Raw genomic sequence first — 20,517 nt, 5'->3', positions numbered from 1 at the left:
TGCCTAAATATAGTTCTGGAACAGATATTTTCTGACGAGGGAGACCTAAGATTAGCCCGCGTTTGACTGCTGGAGGTCTTGCGCGGTGCACAGTCCCTCTGCACCGCCTTTCAGCTTTCTCTGTGTGTGTCAGCATGAGCCAAAAAAAAATGTTCAGTGGCACTGAGGAGAGCTGGAAATGGGGCTTAAAAGACTCAACTGTGTGGTCAGCCAAGCCCAGGAGCTACCTGCTGTTTTGTCCCCAAGCACGGGGAAACGGGAGCAGGCTCTTGGCCGCAGTCCAGGCACAGAGCTGCAATAGTATCCGCGCAGCTCCGGTAGCCGAGCTGGTTTGCAGCTGCCAAAGCAGCAGATGCAGCCGCTACCTGGCTGCCAAATCCTCGTTTCCTGTGGGGGCTGCAGCTGTGGACATCTCTGTGTGGCCCCGTGGCCATCGCTTCTTGGAGGCCCACATTCTCTCTCTGTCTGGCAGTCGCTTCTCTGTTTATTTAAGGCCTTGTTTTCTCTGATAAATCTCAACACTTGTAACATTCAGTTCTTCCCTAGGCTGTCAGGGTGATGCTTGTCCTTGTGTCACCAGTGGAGAGTATTTCTCAGGCCAGCTCTGCCTTGTCCCTGTGCTGGCCGCCGATCCCAGCCGGGCTCATAGCTCTGTGCTGCAGAGGGAAGATGCCTCTTCCCACCAGCACCTCTTCTGCTGGCATCTGGGCCACTCCGCCAAGTCCCAAGCCAGCCTTGTGCTTGACTTCTGGGGTACTAACGTGGAGGGGAGCAGCGCTTCCACGGGTGGATGAAACACCCGTGGGAAAAGTACTGCCTGGCAGCAAACCTGGGAAAGTAAGGGCAGACTTTCAGCATTTTCTGTGCCCAACTGCACCTGCTTCTACCTGGGTGCTGCAAACCTGTGGGGTTTCACACGTCCAAATGGAAGGGACTCTCTTGTAACACAACTCTGTATCTCCCTCTTAGGGGAAGCTGGTGTAACCACCCTGCAGCTCAACTAGCTACAAGGCAAAACAGAGGGAGAAGAAACATCCAGGCAGAAAAAAACACCTTCAGTACTTGAAGGCTGTGTTATTTATTCCAACAGTTTATATAGTTTTATCAAACCATCTTTAACACAAAACATGTCTCCTAAAAGAGAGAATGGTGTGAGGTCCTACCAGAGATCATCTCAGCTAACAGCTTGCAAAGTTAAACCTGAATTTCAACAGTCAAACCAGCAAAATGTTTCTCCCCTCCCCTTAACAATATCTTAAAATGCTAAAACCTGAAAAAAGATGCCTGTGGCTGGTGCTGCTGGGTCTGTAGGTGGAGCTCATCCACACAGAGCTGTGCTTTGGTCCTTTCCTGATGCTAAGCGGCAGCAGCACAGGTGAGTGGTGCTTGACATGAAGGCAGTGGGACTGGCTGGGTCCCTTCCCCACTGCCCACCCTGATAAGCATGGACAGTCCAGAGGCCAGGTCAGGTCTAAGATGCAGATGAGGGTGAGGCTTAGAAAAACCTATAATCTAAATTTCTAATCTATAGAAACAGAATAAATAATAGTCTAAATTGGCAAAGGAGGAAGGTACCTTGGACAGGAAAGTCTGATGTGTCTATTATTACTGAAATCGTTTTTTCCCCTAGGGGAAAATTGCAGCTAAGGCATCTTGAGAATGGCTCATATCACTACAACCACGGCAGTGTTGCTTTAAATCGTTAGGGATGGGAGCAGAAGTCTTTTGGAGGTGCCAGTCCTTGCACAGCATCTTGTGGCTCTCTAAACAAAAATGGTTGCAGCAGAGGCATTTGACAGACAACTTGCTGTTCCAGGTTGGCTTTTGTCTGCAGATTCAATAGCAAATTCTTGTTTAATGCTCACAGCAAGGCCCTCCTCCTGCCCACCCCACCCCCTGTACACTGTTATGGGGAGGGGCTGTTTTCTTGCCCCTTTGGTCTTGCTCCAGGGTCATTCTCAGAAGAAGTAGCATCTCTTTGGCTTTCTGCAGAAGGGAGGATTGGGAAGAAAGCACGGTTACACTCTGCTGAGGACACAAGCGATCAGTAATTGCTATAGCTGATTTTATTCAGATTGCCACCTGAAGACCTATTGCTACCCTCCGCGGCCAGATATTTGGCTTAAGAGTATTGGGTTCTCCCTTAATGTTCCTGGAGTACAAAGGCTTCTCAACACATCTGGTGATGCTGGGAGGGAGCCTCAGGGCAGGGATGTGCTCTCCTTGTCTAATCTGTAATGGCAACTTGCAAGTGCTCCAGGAATGTCTGCCCGACAGCCTGGCAGCTACCCGAGTTGTTCTCTGTTAGAAGAGCTCTAATTTGTGTTTATTATGTATGGGTGGATGGACACATGCTAGTATGGACATGTTGAAAGAAGTACAGTTGGGGTAATGTGTTTAAAGTGTTTTTATAGTTACAGTAGGCTGGAGGAGTAAAAGAGCAAGGGCAAAACCTGGGGGTTTACCCTCTGCAGCGGTGCTGTACGTTTTGTTGCTTATTAGTGAAATCAGAGTGGCTGGTTTGCCAGAACAGAAGATTCATGCTTCTTGTAGTCAGCTGGCCAGCATGTATTGAACAGGGTGATACCGCTGCTGTGTTTGGGCTAGAGGGGAAGACCTGGGGATGGCTGGTGATGTTTAAAATTATTTCTGCTGTTATTTAAAATACTGTGGAACTATTTGAAGGGTGATTTTTTTAAAAAAAACCACAAAACCAACCAACAAAGAACACGCAAACCACAACCTGCCCCACACTTGATTTTTATAAAGCCTAAGGTATACCTGATGTGTAATTTGCCCTGGGAAGGCTCTTGGTCAGTCCATGTCTAGTTTAAGCCCCAGTGCCTCTACAAACCAGCTGAGCAAAGGGCCTTGGCTGGAGCGTGCAGCACTCGTGTGCCAGGAACCCCAGGACCATCCTGTTTACTGCCAGAGCCCCTCGGCCTAGGGAGTCTCCCACAAGCTGAGTACCCAGCGAGCATGAAGGCACTGACTGCAGGAGGAATGGCATAGCCCTCCTGAGCATCTGTGTGATGCTCCCAGTGACAGCACTGGTCAGCTGCACTGGCATTTCGTGCCTTGCCCTTCTAGCCTGGGTGCCAGGAGCGGGGCTTACTGGTGTCTGTGGCAGCTCACCTGCTCCTTCAACGGCGAGGTCACCTAGGTCCTCGGTCAGCTTGCGCATGCTGATGGTGGTTGCGTCCCGTTGGATGTCATGGACAGCGTTCCTCCGACCAGCCCGATCGCAGGAAATAAAGTCAGTATATGTGCTGGACTCTACCTCCATTGCATCTCTATATGCCTGCAAAATGCTGCGGAGAAAACACAGCTGTGAGGCCAAGGATGCTCTGCAAGCCTTGAGTCATGGCTCCCTCCAGGTTAGGTTACTCCGAGGGGTTAAATTACAGCATGAAAAAATAGTCCCTGTAACTCTGCTCCAGTTCCTCTAACAGCAGCTACTGAAATCTCAGATATCAACCCCATCACGTGGGGCGGCGTGTGGGGTGACCACCGTGCTGGGTCACCCACTGTGTCGGGTGACCTACCATGCTGGGTGAGGGCCGGTAGGCAGGAAGGATCCATCCCAGCTGCCTTACTGGCCCTTGTTCTGCCTTCCTATTGCAAAGCAAGGCAGACAAGGCATTTGCCTCTCCTTTTGAGTTTCTGGCCTTCCCCCTTAGGAGCTGCAAGGTCGTTTGCAGCAGCTTTTTCCTACAGAAAAAGCCCTCCTTCCTCCTCAAAATGCCACGGGAACTTTGAACGGAGGCCAAATTTGGCTCGCTGCATGGGGGGGATGGGGTGCTGATCCAACCTGAATTTGTAATGGGAAATGATCAGGGCCCTGATGGCTACGGGCTGGAAAGCTCGAGGAGCAGGGGAGTATTTCATAGGTACAGGGCTTTGGATCAGTACTGGCCTCCACTGGTTGTCAGATGTCACTGAAAAAGTGTTGGGCTGGACTGCTTTGAGATAGGCACTTTAACGTGTGAAATTCAGTGCTTCGGTGAGATGTTTGGATCCCTTCACTCCAGGCTTGTGTCTGTGCCAAGCACAGAGCACAAAGAAAGGCTCGGAGCGGCCAATCGTCACACGGGAGCTCTGCTGCGAGCCAGCTCTTAGTTCAGCATGATGAGTCCTTAAGTTGTTAGTTTTTCATTTTAGCTGATGGTTTAACTTGCCAGCATTTGTACAGCACACAGAGTCCAGGGACCTCAGCAGCTTGGGGTACATATCGCAGGCGTCCTGGCTCCCAGGCACAGAGCTAGTGAGCACATGCTGTCTCTGCACTGGAAACCTGGTGCTCTTGGTTCCTGCTCCCGCTTACTCAGTTTGCCACTTAGTTTGGTTTTCTGCGTGGAAGTTAGAGATTAATTGTTGTCTCATCTGTGATTCTGCTCGCTGTAAAAACTGCCTTTAGCCCTGCTGATGTTGTCAGTACTTGAAGGAGGCCCCAATTCGAAACACTCATGTAATGAAAAAAATTGAACTTCTTGTCATTCACTTGCTTTTGTGTTTTGGGGTTAATGTCCCACTGAGAAATTTGCTTAGCCGCCTGTACAAATCCTGCTTAATATTGATCTTCCTAGCAGGGAAATCTGCTGGCAGACCACCAGCCTGGGCAGGAATCGCACTCCTCACTCTGTAATCCCCAGTGTTATGGCAGTAGAAAGAAGACGTTGGGGAAGATGCAATAGCCAGGATAAAAGAGGTTAAATTCTCCCCGTTCCTGAGACTGAGCAGGGTGCAGTAACCTCAAACCTGCATAACCCCAGTTTCAGCAGCCCCAGGGACTCCTCTCTCGGTGCTGATGCCAGCTCAGGGAGCGCTGGCACCGGCTTACTGGAGGGATGTGGGGCTTGGCCCACCCACACCTCCCAGGAGAACCTGCTGCTCCAAATCCAGAAAATCCTTGCAAACAACTGCCTCCTCACAGGGCTTGGCATCCATCTAGCCCCTGTTAAACAAGCCCCAGGAAAAGCTGCATCCTTTGCCCCAGGAAGAGATCCCAGCTGGTTTTCTTTCCTCATCTTCCCTCCTTCCTTTCCAGGCATGCCCTTCCCGGGATGAGGCGCCCGCTCTGGATGCAGCAGGCTTGGTGATCTCAGCGAGCAAACCGCCTTTTCCCTGGGACAGCACAAGCATCCTTCATTCCCAGACAAGTCCTCCTCACAGCTCATCGGAGCCCAGAGGCTGCTGACCTTCTGCAGCTGCTGGAGAGATGCCATATGGACTTGGGAAGCTTCCCTAACAGCAGTCCATACAAGCCTGGGTTCATCTTCACATCAGTGAGGCCAGTCCAGAGCTGATATGCTCAGGAATCCTGCCCTTGTATCGGGAGCTGGACCACCTGGTTTGCAGGATGGACTCCACAAACTGGGGAGCGGGAGCCGGCCAGCCCCCAGGACGCAGCATTTTCCCGCTGTCCCTTGATGTAGCTGCCAAAGGTAGATGTGCTCAGCTGCAGCAGCGCTGTGCCAAGTGACTAAATGCCCCATCACATGGGAAAAGGCTGGGATCTTGATTTAGAACAGGGGAAGGAACCAAGTGTGCAGAAGCAGGTCCCGCTCGGGCCAGGTCTGGGTCCCGGCTCAGCGGCCGGGAGATGGCGTCTGTGATTTATTTATTTTCCGTGGCTGGGAGGGTTCCTGCCTTCGGCTCTCCACGCCAAAAGCTGGAGGGGGTGGATTTCTGAGCAAAGCTTTCAAATTTGTGCAGTTCCTTCAGAATTTTCAAGGTGGGCGGCTCTCAAAAGCCTTGCAGGCAGATCCTTCCCCTCTGGCAGAGACACTCCAGCCTCTGCCTCCGGGAAGCTGTTGGACCGAGGAGGTGATGGGAGCGCTTGCCTCAATTTTTGACAGAAAAACCTGATTTTTCAAAGGCCATTTCCACATTTCCAGGCAGGTGCAAAACAGTTCAGTGGGTGTTTAGTCAGTGGAAACATCTTTTGGTATCTGCCAGGGACAAGAAAGGAACCACCTTCCCTCTTGCCCATGTAGTTCAACCTGAAACTGCGTCACCGTGGACAGTCATTTAGCGGTGGCAGGGGAGGGCTCCCCACCTTCAGTTTTTCATGCTCCCGTGGGCTGGCAGGATGGAATGACGTGCCAGCTCTTGCCAGACATTGCAGGAATAAGTCCGCAGCACACAAATACACTGCGCAAGGATTTCCAGGGCACTTCAAAGAGATGATTCAACTTGTCCCCAGAGGGTCGTTTTCCGCCTCCCTTCTCTCCTTGCTGCTGACGGTAACAGAAACGGCCCCTGCACCCTCGGCGCAGCATGCCAGCCCAGGGGGACGGGGCAGGGGATGCGTGGCGTGGTGACAAAGGCCATTGGCAGAGGGCTGGGACCTGCTGCCCATTGCCTGTTACTCAAAAGCTTTTCTGTGCTGCTTGGAGGGAGGTTCTGTCCCCTCCACCGTGGGGACACGGTGCTGCCTGTCTCAGGGAAGCTGGCCACAAGTGAGGAAGCCCCTTGCAAGCTGCCACAGATACCAGATGTGTCCCCAGAGCCACCTCTGCTCCTGTGCCCCCCTGAAATAACCTGGCTCTGCCAAACCTGCTGTTTGGCCTGGACTTATTTTTCCATAGTGTTTTGTGAGGACTAAAAAATCTGGAGTTGTAATAGTCTTGGCTTTGCTGGCATGGACTCAGCTTCCGGAGTGGTTTTGCTGTTGGACTGCAGCTGGGCTTGCCGGCATTTTCCAGGGAAGTCACCCAGCAGCTGACGGAGCAGCTGGCTCTGCTCTGGGGGGCTGCAGCTAAACCAGCCCTACTCATACCAGGGCTGAATTGTCCCCATTTAGAAGGTGGATGCAAAGAAATTAAAGGGTTAAATGTTTCTTCTGCCTTTTGGTAGAAGAAACCGAGGCATTTCTTTTGGGTCAGCTCAATGCCCCTCCCGGGCCCTCTGACAAGCCAGCATTTAATTCCCATTTCCCCCCCTTGCCTGCTTCTCCACAGCACATATCCCAGGGACTACAAGCAAAGAGTGACTGCAAATAATATAGGAGTAGCAGACAAATGACCTGGAAATGCCACAGGCAGGTTAAGCTCAACACAGGGCCATACGCCTGCAGAGCAAACACAAGCCCTGTGACCTGAGCCAGTGGCCGGGGTCTAACTCCAAGGGATCGGATGGATGTTACAGTCACACCCAGACCCGGACTCCAGTTTCAAGGAAACCCTTCGCACGATATTGCATCTGTCCCTTGTCTAGGTTAAACTGTAAGCTTTTTATGGCTAGGAAGGACTATTTTTGGACTCTGCACCGATGCTGGCTATCAGCAGGCTGTGCTGAATTCAGCCACCTTCCCCTCCACTGCCTGCTTTGCTCTTCCTTTCTGCTCTGCCTCTCTTACCTCTCGCCTTCCTCAGTATTTTCCTCTCCACATAACCCGCCTTTGCAGTGAGCGCAAAGGGCCTCTAGGTCAGAGAAAGTCCTGTTCGTCTCTGCATGGCATCCATGACACTTTTGGGCATAAGGCAGCTTAGTCCCCTGCTTAGCCATCCTTGCCCCTTAGGGCAGCCAGCACAGTACACCTGGGCTGCTGTAAGGAAGGAGGTTCAAAGGTTAAACACAGCAATGGTTTTCCCTGCTTAACTAAGCCTGAATCGTTGCCTGCTCCCACCCAGCTTTCCTTTAGAGACCTCCCTGTTCCTCGGGGGTGAGTGGGGGCAGCTGCCCTGCCCGCTGTGCTGTCCCCTGGGATGCCCAAGGAGGGGAGCCTTGCACCTTGGCCACCTCTGCGGCCGCAGCAGGCAGCCCCCGAGGGCAGGGACTGGGACACCGAGGTCCCCGGGGGCAGGACCCCCAGCAGACTCACGTCCTGGGGTGCTGCTGCCCGGCCATGGCCCCGCACCAGCCCGTTGCTGGTGGCAGTTGGGACCAACAGCTGCGGGTTCTGGTTGGAGATGGCTCCCTCGTCCCACAGCCCGGCCGGGGACATGCTCTCCCGCCTGCTTGGTGTCACACCAGAGGATCTAACGCTCTCTTTTGGGCCCCAAACTTCTGGAGTCATAAAGCCATGAAGCCAAGCTAAACCTTGCTGTGTTTCTGGGGTAAAATTTCAAAGTTCTGCTGGGGAACAGGGATACGACCCCTCCTTCCGCTCATGCATCGCATCCCACTTCTCTCCCCTTCATTGCCAACCTGCAGGGACGAAGGCATGGAGTCATACGGTTGCCTTCGAGCTCTCCACGTTGTGCAGTGCCCCTTGCCCTTTCATTCCAGGGTACAGTAACTATTATTAGAACTCTCCTGTTGGGGCTGGATCCATAACAACAGCAAAACATACTCAACAGCCCTGCTGGGCTTTTAAAATATTTACAGTATAAGATGGTTTACTGCAAAGGGGGGCCTGGTAGAGCACAGAGACAGGAGCCCCGGGATTTCTGTGCTCCCTGTGGGTCTGCTGTGAGGTTTCCTGCTGGGAGAGTCACATCCAGCGAGGAGGAAAAAAAATCCCATAGGGCTGGAGCCAGCACTTGAGGTCAGGGGGTTTCCACCAACTGTCTGACAACTTCCAGCTGGAATTTCAGCAAATTTTCCACTGGCTCTTGTCAGGGAACATGCATGAGGGGTTGCACATCAAAGAAGGAGGGCTCTGTAGTGGTGTTATCGGGGTTAGAGAGTATTTTTAGCACCTGTGCTCGTGCCTTAAAGACCTCGCTACAGCTCATGACCCCCATGCACTAGAGCTTTAGATCCGTGGCCAGAAGCCGAGCTGAAGATGCAGATGTCCTGTTGGGAGCCCAGCTTGGTAGCAGCTACGTAGGCAACAAGCATTGGTAAGGCTGGTGACAGAGTCTGCCCCAGGCACAGAGCTCCCCAACTTTCCTGCTGGGTCTGTGTTCTCCAAAATGTGGTGGTGATGGGTCTTGTTGGCCAGAATTGATGTGCTCCAAACGGCTGAGCCCCGAGTTTCCCAGCTGGGTAAGAAAACAGGCAGGACCTGGGCAGCAGCCTGATCTCCTACCAGGGCACGTGTGTCTGTCTTATGTGCTGAGCAGCTTCCTTCCAGGAGAGAATAGCACGGAAAAGCCTCATCACACTTCAGTGGTGAAGAGATGTCAAGGTTGGGCATGGCACTTCAGTATTTTCGGAAGGCTTTTGCTGTGGGATTCCTCATAATGACTCTGCATCCTCTGGCTCTTATGCTAAGTACAATTAATTCAGCCAGCGCAGACATCACAGCTTCTCCAGGCCCTGCAATGGTTTTGCAGGAACAGAGCTTCTAGGCTTCTCTAGGACTAGTGGAAAATTATAATTCATATAGGAGGAGAGCAGATACAGCAGGGGGACTGAGGCTCGGTGTCCATAAACAGATCCCTTCTTTTGCTTTGGCCTGGTTTTATGGTATAAAGATCACTCAATGCCTGTAGAACTGGTAACTAATTGCTTAGCCCCCGGGTTAAGATTAGGCTTAGGCTGACTCCTCTACAACTTCACAAACCTTGCATTTAGCTCTACCAAGCGCCCCAAACTCCCTTCCCTCCCTCCTGGCCTTCAGCACGTCCCCAGGGACCCCCACACCGCCGTGTCTCTGCTGTCCCAAGGTACCTCCTGCTGCCCCACATCCTCCCGGCCACTGCCTGGCTCCCAGCTGACGTAAGAGATGCTCTAGACGGATTTCAAAATCACGGCTGACCCTTGGCATCGGGGTAGGGTGAGTCTGTATGCGTGCTGCTGTGGTCCCCAGGGGAGAGGGGAAGGCGTGGGGAGGAGTGGGAGAGGCAGGAGGGGATTGCTCAGCCCCGCCAGCATCTCGTTAGTGTCAGGACATGTGGGCAACTGTCCATCCGTCCGTCTGTCTGCCAGGAGGGCAGCCGGTGCCCAGCTCTGGCTGTGCAGCACTGCCAGCCTGCATCCCTGTGCCAGGAGCGGGTGGCACTCCTCTGCCAGTCCCTACGGGGCATGGGTGCTGAGCATCTGCTCCAAAAATCCTCTGCCACAGGAGGAATCACGGTTTGCCTTGGCAACCGGGGTTTGATAGAGCTCTCTGCTCCTCCCTCCCCTCAGCAACAAGCCTCCGCTGCAGCTTAAGGTCTTCTACATCTTCTCACTAAGTTGATTAATGGAAATAATTGGTCTCTTCATGCATCTGGAGACAGTTGCCGTGACAGCAGTTGTATTTTTGTTTTGTTCCCAGGTCAAGCTTGTTTTTCACATCCCACAGCTTCGAGGCGCTAATAAATCAGGGCACTCCAGTTCCGCCCCCACCTCCGAAAGATGCACATCCCTCTGAGGTATGGGGTGGCAGAGCGGGATGAGGCACACTTAGCCCCGGCAGTCCTTAGGACATGGCAGGCTTGCACCTTTCTCCCCCCCATTTTTCAACCCCTCAAGCCAGGCTCGCACCAGGCAGACGCAGCTCTCTGCCTTCTGCACAGCAGACAGCAGTGAGCCAGACCTCTCGTTCACCCAGCATGGCCACAAGCACCCGTCGCCTTGTGAGCCAGCACCCACCGGTCTCTCTGTCCCCTGCAGAGACCCTTTAAAAGCTGTAAGGAGTATGAGGCTACAAGTCCCTTCTCCATTATTTTTATTTTCTCCCAACTTGTTATTTAGCTGCCTTTATATGTCAACATATTTTTACGTGAACAAAACCAGCAACTGTGTGGAAGATCTGCTAATGCCTGAACTTGCAAAGCAGACAAACCACAGACCAGTCACTTAAAACCCTTCAGCTGCAAAAGCCCCACAGGTGCTGTTGCAGGCACGTTCCAGGAAGACTCACGTATTGTCCCTGCTTGTGATGTGCAGACACCCCATCACGCTTGGGCCATGGGGTGGATTCCTTTGCAATGGGGATCCCCTTCAGACTTGGTTTCCCTGTCTTCCCCCAGATCATTCAGGGAGAAGAGTCCCTGCTGGATTTCACCTCAAAGGCTGGAAACTCCCCAGTGGTCCCACAGCTCTTCTGATAGCACCAAGGCACTGACCTCTGAGTGAACATCACCTACTCTCAAACCCCGCTTGAATTCCTGGCCCAGGGATGCTCACCCCCAGCACAATCTGCCCAACACCTTGCAGGCTTCCCTGGGCAAGGAGAAGTCAAATAAGTGCAGAGGAGATGCAGCTGGGGCTATTTTCTAACACAGCTGCCCTTGTCATGTATAAAAGGAAAGTGAAGCCACAGCAGGTCTTGATGGGATAGCTCTGTTTCTGGGTGGAGGAAGGCCTTTCTACAAGGACAGAGGTAAGCAAGGCTGGGTCTTTATTTTTATGCCTAGCAGGAAAAAAGAGCAATTTTGTCCAGCTTTTTTTTTGTGATCTGAGGAGTTGAGCTCTGCTGCTGTGTGAGAGCAGTGCTTGTGTGGCTGGGAAGGAGAGCTTAGCTTGGAAGAGGTGTTGTGCAGGCTGTAACTATGCATTTTTGGCTGCTGCTAGCTGAGGAGGCTCTGCTTAGTGCAGGGTGCATGAAGCCGAGAGCCACCTGCCTTGCCTCTTCGTTGTTCAGGCTTGCACAATCCCATAGGAACTGACATCCAGCATCCAAAGAGTCCTTCTGAGTTGCTGTGGTGTAAGGGGCTGAGTGAGGAGCTGTGAAACCTCCTGAGGTGTGAGAGCCCTGGCAGCTCCCAGTGGTGCCTAAAAATAACCAGGGCAACTCTTATGAGTGTCAGTGTGGAATGAGGCTGATTAGCAAAACCAGGCTTAGCTCTGCTCCCTGGAGCTGGCTGCCCGGTCCGTCCACCCCACTGCGCAGAAGAAAGCCGCAGGCAGGACTCCCAGCCCAGGACAGGGGCAGTGCCTGGCTGGGAAGATGGGGGCAGGGGGAAGATCTGTCCTTGGGAGCTGTGAGGAGGACTGAGTGGCTGGGATGGTGCTATTGGTGCTTTACATACAATAGAAAAAGAAAGCGTAGGAGTTAAAAACAAGCTGGTAGTGAGAGGTGGCTGAGCTAAGCCCTTTCGGGTGGCTCCACAGCTTCTGTTACCCAGTGAAATCAGTAGTTCCTTTGGCTGTGCTACCCTGCTGGGATCCCTGCCTGGGCAGAGAAAACTCTGCTGGTCCACACCCCCCGTCCTCTGAGTATTTCTGTGAGGGATGGAGAATTTTGTACATCTGTGTCAGGTGATAGCAGCTTCTGATCCTTTCTGCAGGTAGGGTAAATCTGTCTGCATAAGCCGCCAGGGATATGACATCTAGACATGAGTTGAAGCGGTGCTCGAGACATGCCTGTGACATTACACTGGGGATGCTCAGCAATCATTGCACATTATAGTCTCAGAAAAGGGAAAGTTTCTAATGAAATGAATTGCCAACTATTTTATTGTCCACTGAAATGCAGCCTGGGTGTAGAAGGACACAGGGTGTCTCTAGCATTTGTGGGAAAGATGCTGGATACAAGAAATTAACTGCTCTGAGAGACTGCAGGAGGAATGTCTACATGCACCACAGAGTCCTGAGATCCTGTATTGCCAGATCTGCAAACAATGTGACTGTGGCAGCTCTGTGTAAGGGAAAGCTCAGCGCAGGAACAAGAGAAAGCAGTAAGATGATCTGAAGACTGAGGAGATGCTCTGAGTGCAGGAGCCATAGGACTGAAACCACAGAAAGGATCATCAGAGCTGGTGGATCTGCCATTTACACAAGTTCCACAAAAGGTTAAGCTTTGGGGCTTCCCTGGATCTTGCTGGGCTGACTCTACGTGCAGAGCAAAACTCACTTATGTGGTTATGTACAGGCACACAATATTCCCATGCAAATTGTGTGGGAGGCCTGTGAGCAGGATTTGCACACAATGTCCCCATCACTGGCAGGGGAGAGGCTGTGCAGCATGGCTTGCACTAGGGGCTGCCCCTAGAGTCAGCATTGGAACATGCCTTGGTAAAAGTACGTGGCTGCAAAGTATGGAAAATACAGCAGGAAAGTCATTACAGCAGAATTGTTGATTTTTTTTCCTCTTAGGGGCTTTCTAGCATCTAGTAATTCAGAATACAGAGGGAGGTCAAATGACTCTATGAAACAGGAAGGAAAAAAACCATTCCTGTTTATGTAGTATCTCTCTGTGAATAAAAATTCTATCAGTCCATAGTGTGAGTCCCTACCTGATTTAGTTGACTTTCCTTCTGGACATGACTTCAAACAAGCTTCATACGCAGCAGGGCAGCAGCTTCTGGGGAAGGAAAAGAAAATAAACATAAGAAAACATTATCTGTGCTTTTGTTGGGAAGCATAAAGCTCAGCTGCTTTTTCCACCACCTGCGACTAGGACAGCAGAGGGGACGTGGGGTCTGGCAGGGCTCTGCCCAGCAGGCTCAGGCAAAGCCTGGCTTGGCAAGCAGAGAGACACCAAGCGAAGGGCTGCGGGATGGTGGTGTTCGTATGGCACCTTCTCAGGAGGGTTTTTGCCGATAGAGATTTGGCCTTTTTTGCCTAAGAGCAAGGGAAGTCCAGCCATGGGCCTGGCTTCACAGAGAAGTTCTCTTTGGTTTTGCTTCTCCTTTTGTTAACTTCATGTGGGTATGCTGGGGAGAACAGAATCAACTCATGTCTCCTGACCTGCACCACAGGGGTACCCAGCGGCTGCCTTGAGAGTATAAATGAATATTGGTTTGCAGCTCCACTGCCCTTTAAAGAAGTGAAACTTCCTTATCAGCTTCTCTGAGGCAAAAGGGGAAGTTTGATCTGGTACTTTTAGTTGCCTTGCTTGGTCCATCCCCTGCTCCTTGGGTTTCTTTGCTGTTTGTGCACAGCTGTGCCTTCTCCTGCTGTCCCCGAGCCTCACTCAAAGACATTTCCTCTGTGGCCTTAACATCTGTGGGTGCATCGCAATCTCCTGACCTGCAGAGCCCAGCCAACAAGACACTTGCTTATTTTAGCAGCTGTTTCAGCTTTCAGACTTTTTGGAACATCATGGACTGTTTTTTTCACTTTGTCCCAGGGACAAATATTAGCAGAACAAAAAGCAAGAGATGAATGATTTAACCATGTAAGCAAGTAGCTCAACCAGCTATTCATCTGTCTGGCCCATCTGGGTTGAATACCACTCTGACTGGAACTATTCCCCATCATTTTCGAAGCTGGGACAGACCTACAGCTTTTCTCTTTATTTTTTTGACCCACTTTTAAAAATCGCTAGTTGTTGGAGCTGACTACTTGCTGGCTTTGGCCCTGCTTCAAGGACAAGGCACTTGCTGCTTCTGTGTGTCAGTTTGCCCATCTGTTAAATGGAGCTATTAATACTCGCTCCCCTTGCTAGATGCTTCAAATGTTTGTAAAGCACTTTCAGATCTGCAGATGACAGGCTGACAGAAGTGGAAAATACTAATTATGATCATGACAGTAGCCAAACAAAGACCCAGAGATTTAACAATACACTTTTGTTAGTGTTTACCCCATTTACAGTGACATGCTTACTGGAAATACTGGACCGGAAAAGAAACAGTATTCCCACAACTCTGGGAAAATGGATCGCCCTTTTGGGGCACCAAGCAGGCAAACAAAAGCAGGAAGGAAGAAAGCCAGCTTTGGAAATCCACGAGTCTTTATTTTCCTCCTTTGCCTTCCTGCCTTGCTCGTGTGTTACGCAGCCCAAACAGTTAAACTTCCAGCACTTCAGATGTGTTGCAAAATATCTCAAAATACGTGGCCCTCTGCCAAGAGAGGCTTAAAGCAAATTGGAGCAATGATGCTCTGAAGTAGAAGTTATCACTGAGCAGCCCTGTTCCTAATGGGATGTGGGGGGGAACCCCCTGTTTTCTCTCTCAGAAAAACCCTGATTTTGGAGACAAACTCTTTAGCAACCAGTATTGGCTTTCTAACCCTGCAGCCCTGGTGCTGGCTAGATGTTTCTCCCCACAGCCCTCACTTGGGGATCTGGAGTCTGCAAATCTGAAGCTGGGCCTGTTGCTCCATCGCCAAAGGCTCATCCTCTGCTGGCTCATCCAGTTCTGCTGCTCCCGGGGCGATGGGCAGAGCTCTGAAGACCCCTCTCTGCCAAGGTCAGGCAATATCCCACATGGGGAGTCTGGGGATTTAAGGGTGGTGAAGTGGATTAGTCCATGCAGTGTAACTAAGGATGGGCTAAAGCAACTTGTTAAAGAACACTTTGCATTTCCTAATCTAGTCCTATAACCCACTAAGGTACCACAGATTACTTTGGGACCCCTGTGGAAATGTTTGTTGGATAGCTAAACATCCAGACCCCATCAGGAACAAATTACAAGGGCATCAGCATGATGCACATATTTGGGGTTCAGATTCCCTCCATGTTTATCAGCTGTCACCCAAAAGGAACAAATACATGAAACAAACTCGGTGCTCTCAGCATTGCTTCAAAATGAATATATGTTCCAAACAAACCCAGAATGCTTTTTAGCACAATTCAGCATTATTCTACACAACAGCTGTTATGGTGCTGCTTTTGATCCGGAGAGGAAATCCTTTCTGGTTTCAAGCAAGGTGATGGCAGCAGAGAGAAGGTGGTTCTCGTGTCTCTTGACTCCTGGATAAACAACAGGCTGTATGCATCGCTGATCAGAACAGGAGCCTGGTCCTCCTGGAGCAGACTGAGAGACTCTCTCATTTAGTGCCCTGTCCCCAGCAGCAGCTGGCATCCTTCGCCTCAGGTGCAAGAAAACTTGTAATTGTAGTGGAATGTTTTTCATCGCTTACTAATTACCCTGAACCAGGAGGTTTTATAATCCTTAAAATGCAATATCCTCTTAATCATACCCAGGATTGTTTTGTTACCAAGATAACTACCTGATATCCATTAGAATGCCTTCTGAGCTCTTTGTTCCAGTGATATCTCATGGCAATGAGCAGAACACATTAATTACACTTTGTGGAAACAGTAATTCTGGTAAAGTTGATGACACGCCAGTGGGGATGTTTGGCTTATTACATCACTGCAAATATCAACAAAAGTTGGCATTTTGGCGCTCACTGGGATGTTCCTGGGGCAGCAGCTTGCAACCAGCAACGTGCCTGCATGAAAGACGGCGTGGAGGAGCCGTGCAAAGAGCACTGAGCCTCCCCAGGGCTGTGCTGGGAAGGAAGCATTTTGGAACTCGCCGTGCAAACCAGAAACGGGTGGTGTAAACTACATATCCTTGTAGGCTCGAAGGGAGTGAGAGTTTTGAAACAAGGGAGTAGGTGGTTCATAGTCCAACTGCTGTTCTTCCTGCTTGCACTACAAGTGCCAGCTGAGTCCTGGAGCAATGTTTTGATGTCTCTAACTGCTGTCGTGAGGAGCTGGGGTCAAAGTCCATGCAACACCTGAACCTTCCCCTCTCACTGGCTGGTGCTGGCAAGCCTTGGGAGCAGCTCCCATTATGACTTGGCTTTTTCTAGTCATGGGCTAGAGACAACTAGAAGCATGGGGATTTTTCCCCTCTCATCCTCTCTAAAATGGGTACTGTGATTGAATATTTTTCTGGATCAGCCTATATATACAGCTTTGGTGACACTAAGGAAACCCATAAGAGTGTGGAGAAACAATTGGAATGTGAAAATGGGAGAGACCAGAACAGGGTGGCATAGAAAGGCAAACAAAAAGCTGGGTTGAAGCTTCTTGCTGTTCCTTATGGACTTGTAGATTCATCCATGATTCTGCCACAGACCTCTATGAGCCCAGGAAAATCATCTGCTTTTTGTGTAGCTCATGTAAAATAGGAATAACACTGGTGTTTGGTTGCCCAGACAGGCTGGAGGGATTAATGCACAGCAGTATGCTGCAGGAACTGGCTCTGAGATGTGAGAGATCAGGAAATGTTAGCAACCTGGAAAACGTTTTCCATAGTTATTTTGGGGTAGGGTTGTGTGCCTCTGGGTATTCTTCTGAGTGGGCTCAAAAGTAGATTTAATTTTCTTTGGAATAAGAGGATAAAGGAAAAGAGCAAAAATCCTCATTCTAGCTCACCATGTGCCCGTACACCTCCTCAGAATCAGCCACTGAGTACAGAAATACCAGGTGGTTGGAAGATGTGTAGCTATGAACATTCTTGGGTTTTCATCTCTCCATGACCAAGCTGCCTACACTGGGAGCCTATGTACTATATTTCATAGTCTCCAGTTCTTTGAGGCATCTGATTCTGCCCTCTCTGGAAAGTGTCCCTGAAAACGATGGCATGGGGGATTTGTACATCCATGTGGAACTCTGTCTGAAGGACTCAATGCCTTGTTCTGTGCTTGACGTATATTAAGTGCTACTGGTACATCCATGTTTGTAAATGGCCGTTTAACCTACATCTGCACTATATCCAGCCATTGAGGGTCTCTTCATGCATCCTTCTTTCCCAAACATCATCCCTCATGAGAGCAGAAACGTGACAATTTCTCAGTTGGGTGGCCGTGCATTAGCATGGTAGCCCTTTCCAGCCAAGAGTCTCAAAAGCCAAGGTCTGCCCCACAGCTACACAAGCCAGGCATGCCAACCTCGCTGCAAGCAAACAGCCCAGAGCCTGAGGGTCTGCAAACATCTGAGGGTCTCTGTCACACCACGAGTGTCCTCTCACCCTTGCACTGCCACAGCATCCCCGCTGTGGCTGCCTCTTGCTCATTTGATCCCAGTGTGTCCTCCTCCTAATTTGTGCCACCAGCCCAGCCACCCAGGGCATTGCTTCTGGGTTCACAGCTACGCTTGGCTCTTGTTCTGTGGACCCATTTACCCCTTTCAAGCAAGGGAAACATTTCCCAAACAACCCTTTGGGGCCAAGGCATTGCGTGCATGTGAAAGCTCACCACCGTGGCTTGCTACCAGCTGCTTAGGGGAATCTAGAGAGAGGAGAGAAAGACACACAGCTCTGAGGTGGAGGAATTTGCAAAGCCTCCTGAGAATACCACCACACAGCAGTTCTTTTTTTATCCCAAGTCTTTGCCTTTTAAAACATTTGCTTGGAAAGCTGGATGCCAGCAAGTCTCTGAGCCCATTTCCACCACCGTGCTCTGCAAAGCCCTTGCTCATGGTTTGAAGGGGAGCCTTGGGCAGCCTGGCAGCTCCCAACAGCCCTAAGGACGGATTCACACCACGGCCCTGCACAGACAGCACGCCAGGTGCTTGTCCTGCGGGCTGGCATCCATTCCTGTGCAAGCACGCAGCCACCCCGATGCTGTAAGGGATTCCTTCCGGCAAGTCGCTCGGAATAAATGGACACATGTCAGAAATGAGGCCAGAAATCCCCACGGGGGTCACTGATCCACGGTCCTTTGTGATTTCTAAGCAAGTCTGCTCTCCCTGCTACCCCTTCGCAGCAAGTACTGAACCGCATTATTTTCTAAGTGAAACAGCAGCCACCTCCCTGCAATCAGCCTACAAACGGCTTCTCCCAACAGCAGAAAAACTGGGATGCGGCTTAGTTCTTCAGCCCACGGTTCGTGGGCAGCAAAAATCTCGCTGTTCACAGTCGGTTAGGTAAAAGTTAACTGTCTCTCTAAACAAATCATCCCTTCGTAGCGTGGCTCTGGCTCCCGTGCTGGAGAGCAGCCCCTTGCTGCACTTCTAGACAGGTCTCCTGGCCACCGACCATCCCACCCCATCGCCTGCCCCACATGCCCACAGCAGCGTGCACAGCCCTACTTACGGCCACCCCAGCTCCCGCTGCTTCTCGAATGCCAAGTTCCGCGGTCCCGCCACTGAGGAAGAAATCGAGGCTGGATTTCACCCTCCTGGCGTCTCTGCCCAGGGCGGCGAGCAGCCAAGCTGGCCGGGGGAGTCGCAGCCAGTTTCAGACTTGCAGTTTCCTTGTACTGGGAGCTGCTAAATGAAGTTGCACTTCTGGGGCCGAGGGGCGTGTTCTCCCCTCCCGAGTCAGTCCCTGCCTGCTGTAATCCAATGCTCATCCCGATGATGTCAAGCAGCCACCACCGCTCTCGGCTCCTACCTTACAGTCGGCAGGAGGGATCCGTTTCCTTTTCGCAGCAATCTTTGTTTAGCTTCGCCTTGTAACCCCATCTCCCGGCAGCTGCATGTGCCCAAACATCCTTCCTTCGATGCTCGGTGCCGCGGCTTTTGCTGCAGGGCGCTTCCTCCTGCCCTCCTGCCCGCCGTTCCCCCAGGTTTCTCCGGCACATCGCTCAGATGCACGTCCCAGCTGCATCCCACCATTCGTCCTCTCCATCAGGGCCTGGCCAAGGGCACCATCGCACCCTGTGCAGCATGAGCTATTTTACCAGGTGTAGCGCCAGGGAAGTGCCTCCCAAGAAAAAAATAGCTTTGTGTCTTTTGGAGGTGCCTTTTGCTCCACTGACTCTCACAGGGTAAAATCTAAGCGTACTTCAGCTCATCTGCCCCTGGGTGCCAGCCTTATTTGGGGGTGAAATGCAGAGCTGGTGACAGCACCTGGATTTAAGGCGGGGAAGGTGCTTAGGGCAAGGCAATACCACGTATCAAGCACATACCTTTGTGTCCACCCTGCTGCGAAGCACAGCCTGGGAGCTCTCAGCGAGCTCGGGGCCACTCCAGGAGAAGAGGAAGTTTTGGCTGTTCTTGGCACCACAGGGGCCCAGGAACACCCATCTGGGTGGTATCACCTCTCTGTGTCCCATCAGCCTTACAGACACCACTGGGTGGCTGAAGCGAAATGAACAAGCTGATTGCAGTGCCAGGTCCCCAGTCCTCCTCCTGGCCCATGCTCCTGCCCAGCCCTACCAGCGTGGTGGGAAGGTGTGTGAGCACACAAGGGTGTACATACTGCTGCCTGCTCCTGCCTGAACACCCAGACTGGAACAGGGCTCGTTAGTGCTAATTGCTTTGCTGAGAGAGCGAAAGACTCACTCCATCCCTGCTGTAAGGGCACTCCAGTCCTCAGTCTTGTAAGGGGGAGAAGAAGTGGCACGACTCAACTGGAGAGCACAAAGGGTGTTTGCCAAGGACCAGATCCAGTCCCCACTGGAGCTAGACGAGCTTTTATTTCAGGCTGCGTGCAAAGTGAGCAGCGTGAGCCAGGAGGACTTGGCTCTCCCAAACCTGCCATCTCGCTGAGCACCAGACAGACGCAGAAGCGGCGTCTCTGCCATCCTGCAGCTCTCCCATGACAGATGGGCCCCAGAGATGTTCAGTGCTGGTGAGGAGCACCAGCCTCTCCCCTTGCCCCAGCACTGGCTGCGCAGCCGGACCTGCTCCACCTCCACTGGCCTCACCACCTTCAGCCAGAATCTGTTCGTGTACGCCTGAAAACATGCCATTTGCTGTGATAGATACCCACACCCCTGCCATCGCACGCAGGAAGAGATAAAAGCACCAACAAAAGCAGCAGGCAGCGCAGGAAACACCCTGATGACAATACCGAGGCATGGAGGAAGGGGAACGGACCTCAATAGAGCAAAATGTACCCATGCTCAGTGCATCCCAAAACTGAACTTGTGTAGCTCTGCCTCCTGATTCAATGTCGTTTTATTTCAAAACCAGCCCCAGGAAGCCAGTTTGATTTCCTGAGACATATCACTTGGCAGAAAGTTGTCTGTCTCCGGTGCTTTTGAGTCATGCATTACTACTTACCCGAAAGTAACGGTAAGGGATTCACTACAACGCCCTGCCTGTCTTCATGAGATACAATGGAGGGAGAG

General features: G+C 51.5%; 1 protein-coding gene across 5 annotated transcripts; it reads right to left on the bottom strand.

The window, feature by feature from the left end:
• Positions 1-1,059: 1,059 nt before the first annotated feature.
• On the bottom strand, positions 1,060-19,369 carry PKIG (cAMP-dependent protein kinase inhibitor gamma). Of its 5 annotated transcripts, none has more exons than XM_052788938.1 (4): positions 19,351-19,369; positions 13,056-13,123; positions 3,136-3,311; positions 1,060-1,986 (listed from the first exon to the last, which is right to left on the bottom strand). In XM_052788938.1, exons 3-4 carry the CDS (start codon positions 3,284-3,286, stop codon positions 1,907-1,909), a joined length of 231 nt encoding a protein of 76 aa, XP_052644898.1. In that variant the 5' UTR covers positions 3,287-3,311; positions 13,056-13,123; positions 19,351-19,369; the 3' UTR covers positions 1,060-1,906. The 5 variants fall into 5 exon arrangements, with proteins under 5 accessions (XP_052644898.1, XP_052644889.1, XP_052644881.1 ...); XM_052788929.1 differs by lacking the exon at positions 19,351-19,369 and adding an exon at positions 18,834-18,973; XM_052788921.1 differs by lacking the exon at positions 19,351-19,369 and adding an exon at positions 18,534-18,754.
• Between the last annotated feature and the right edge of the window lie 1,148 nt (positions 19,370-20,517).

The sequence above is a fragment of the Harpia harpyja genome, chromosome 1 (genome assembly GCF_026419915.1).
Source record: "Harpia harpyja isolate bHarHar1 chromosome 1, bHarHar1 primary haplotype, whole genome shotgun sequence".
NCBI classification, from domain to species: Eukaryota; Metazoa; Chordata; class Aves; order Accipitriformes; family Accipitridae; genus Harpia; species Harpia harpyja.
Note: the sequence above shows the minus strand (reverse complement) of the source record. Positions and strands in the feature narration are given on the sequence as shown.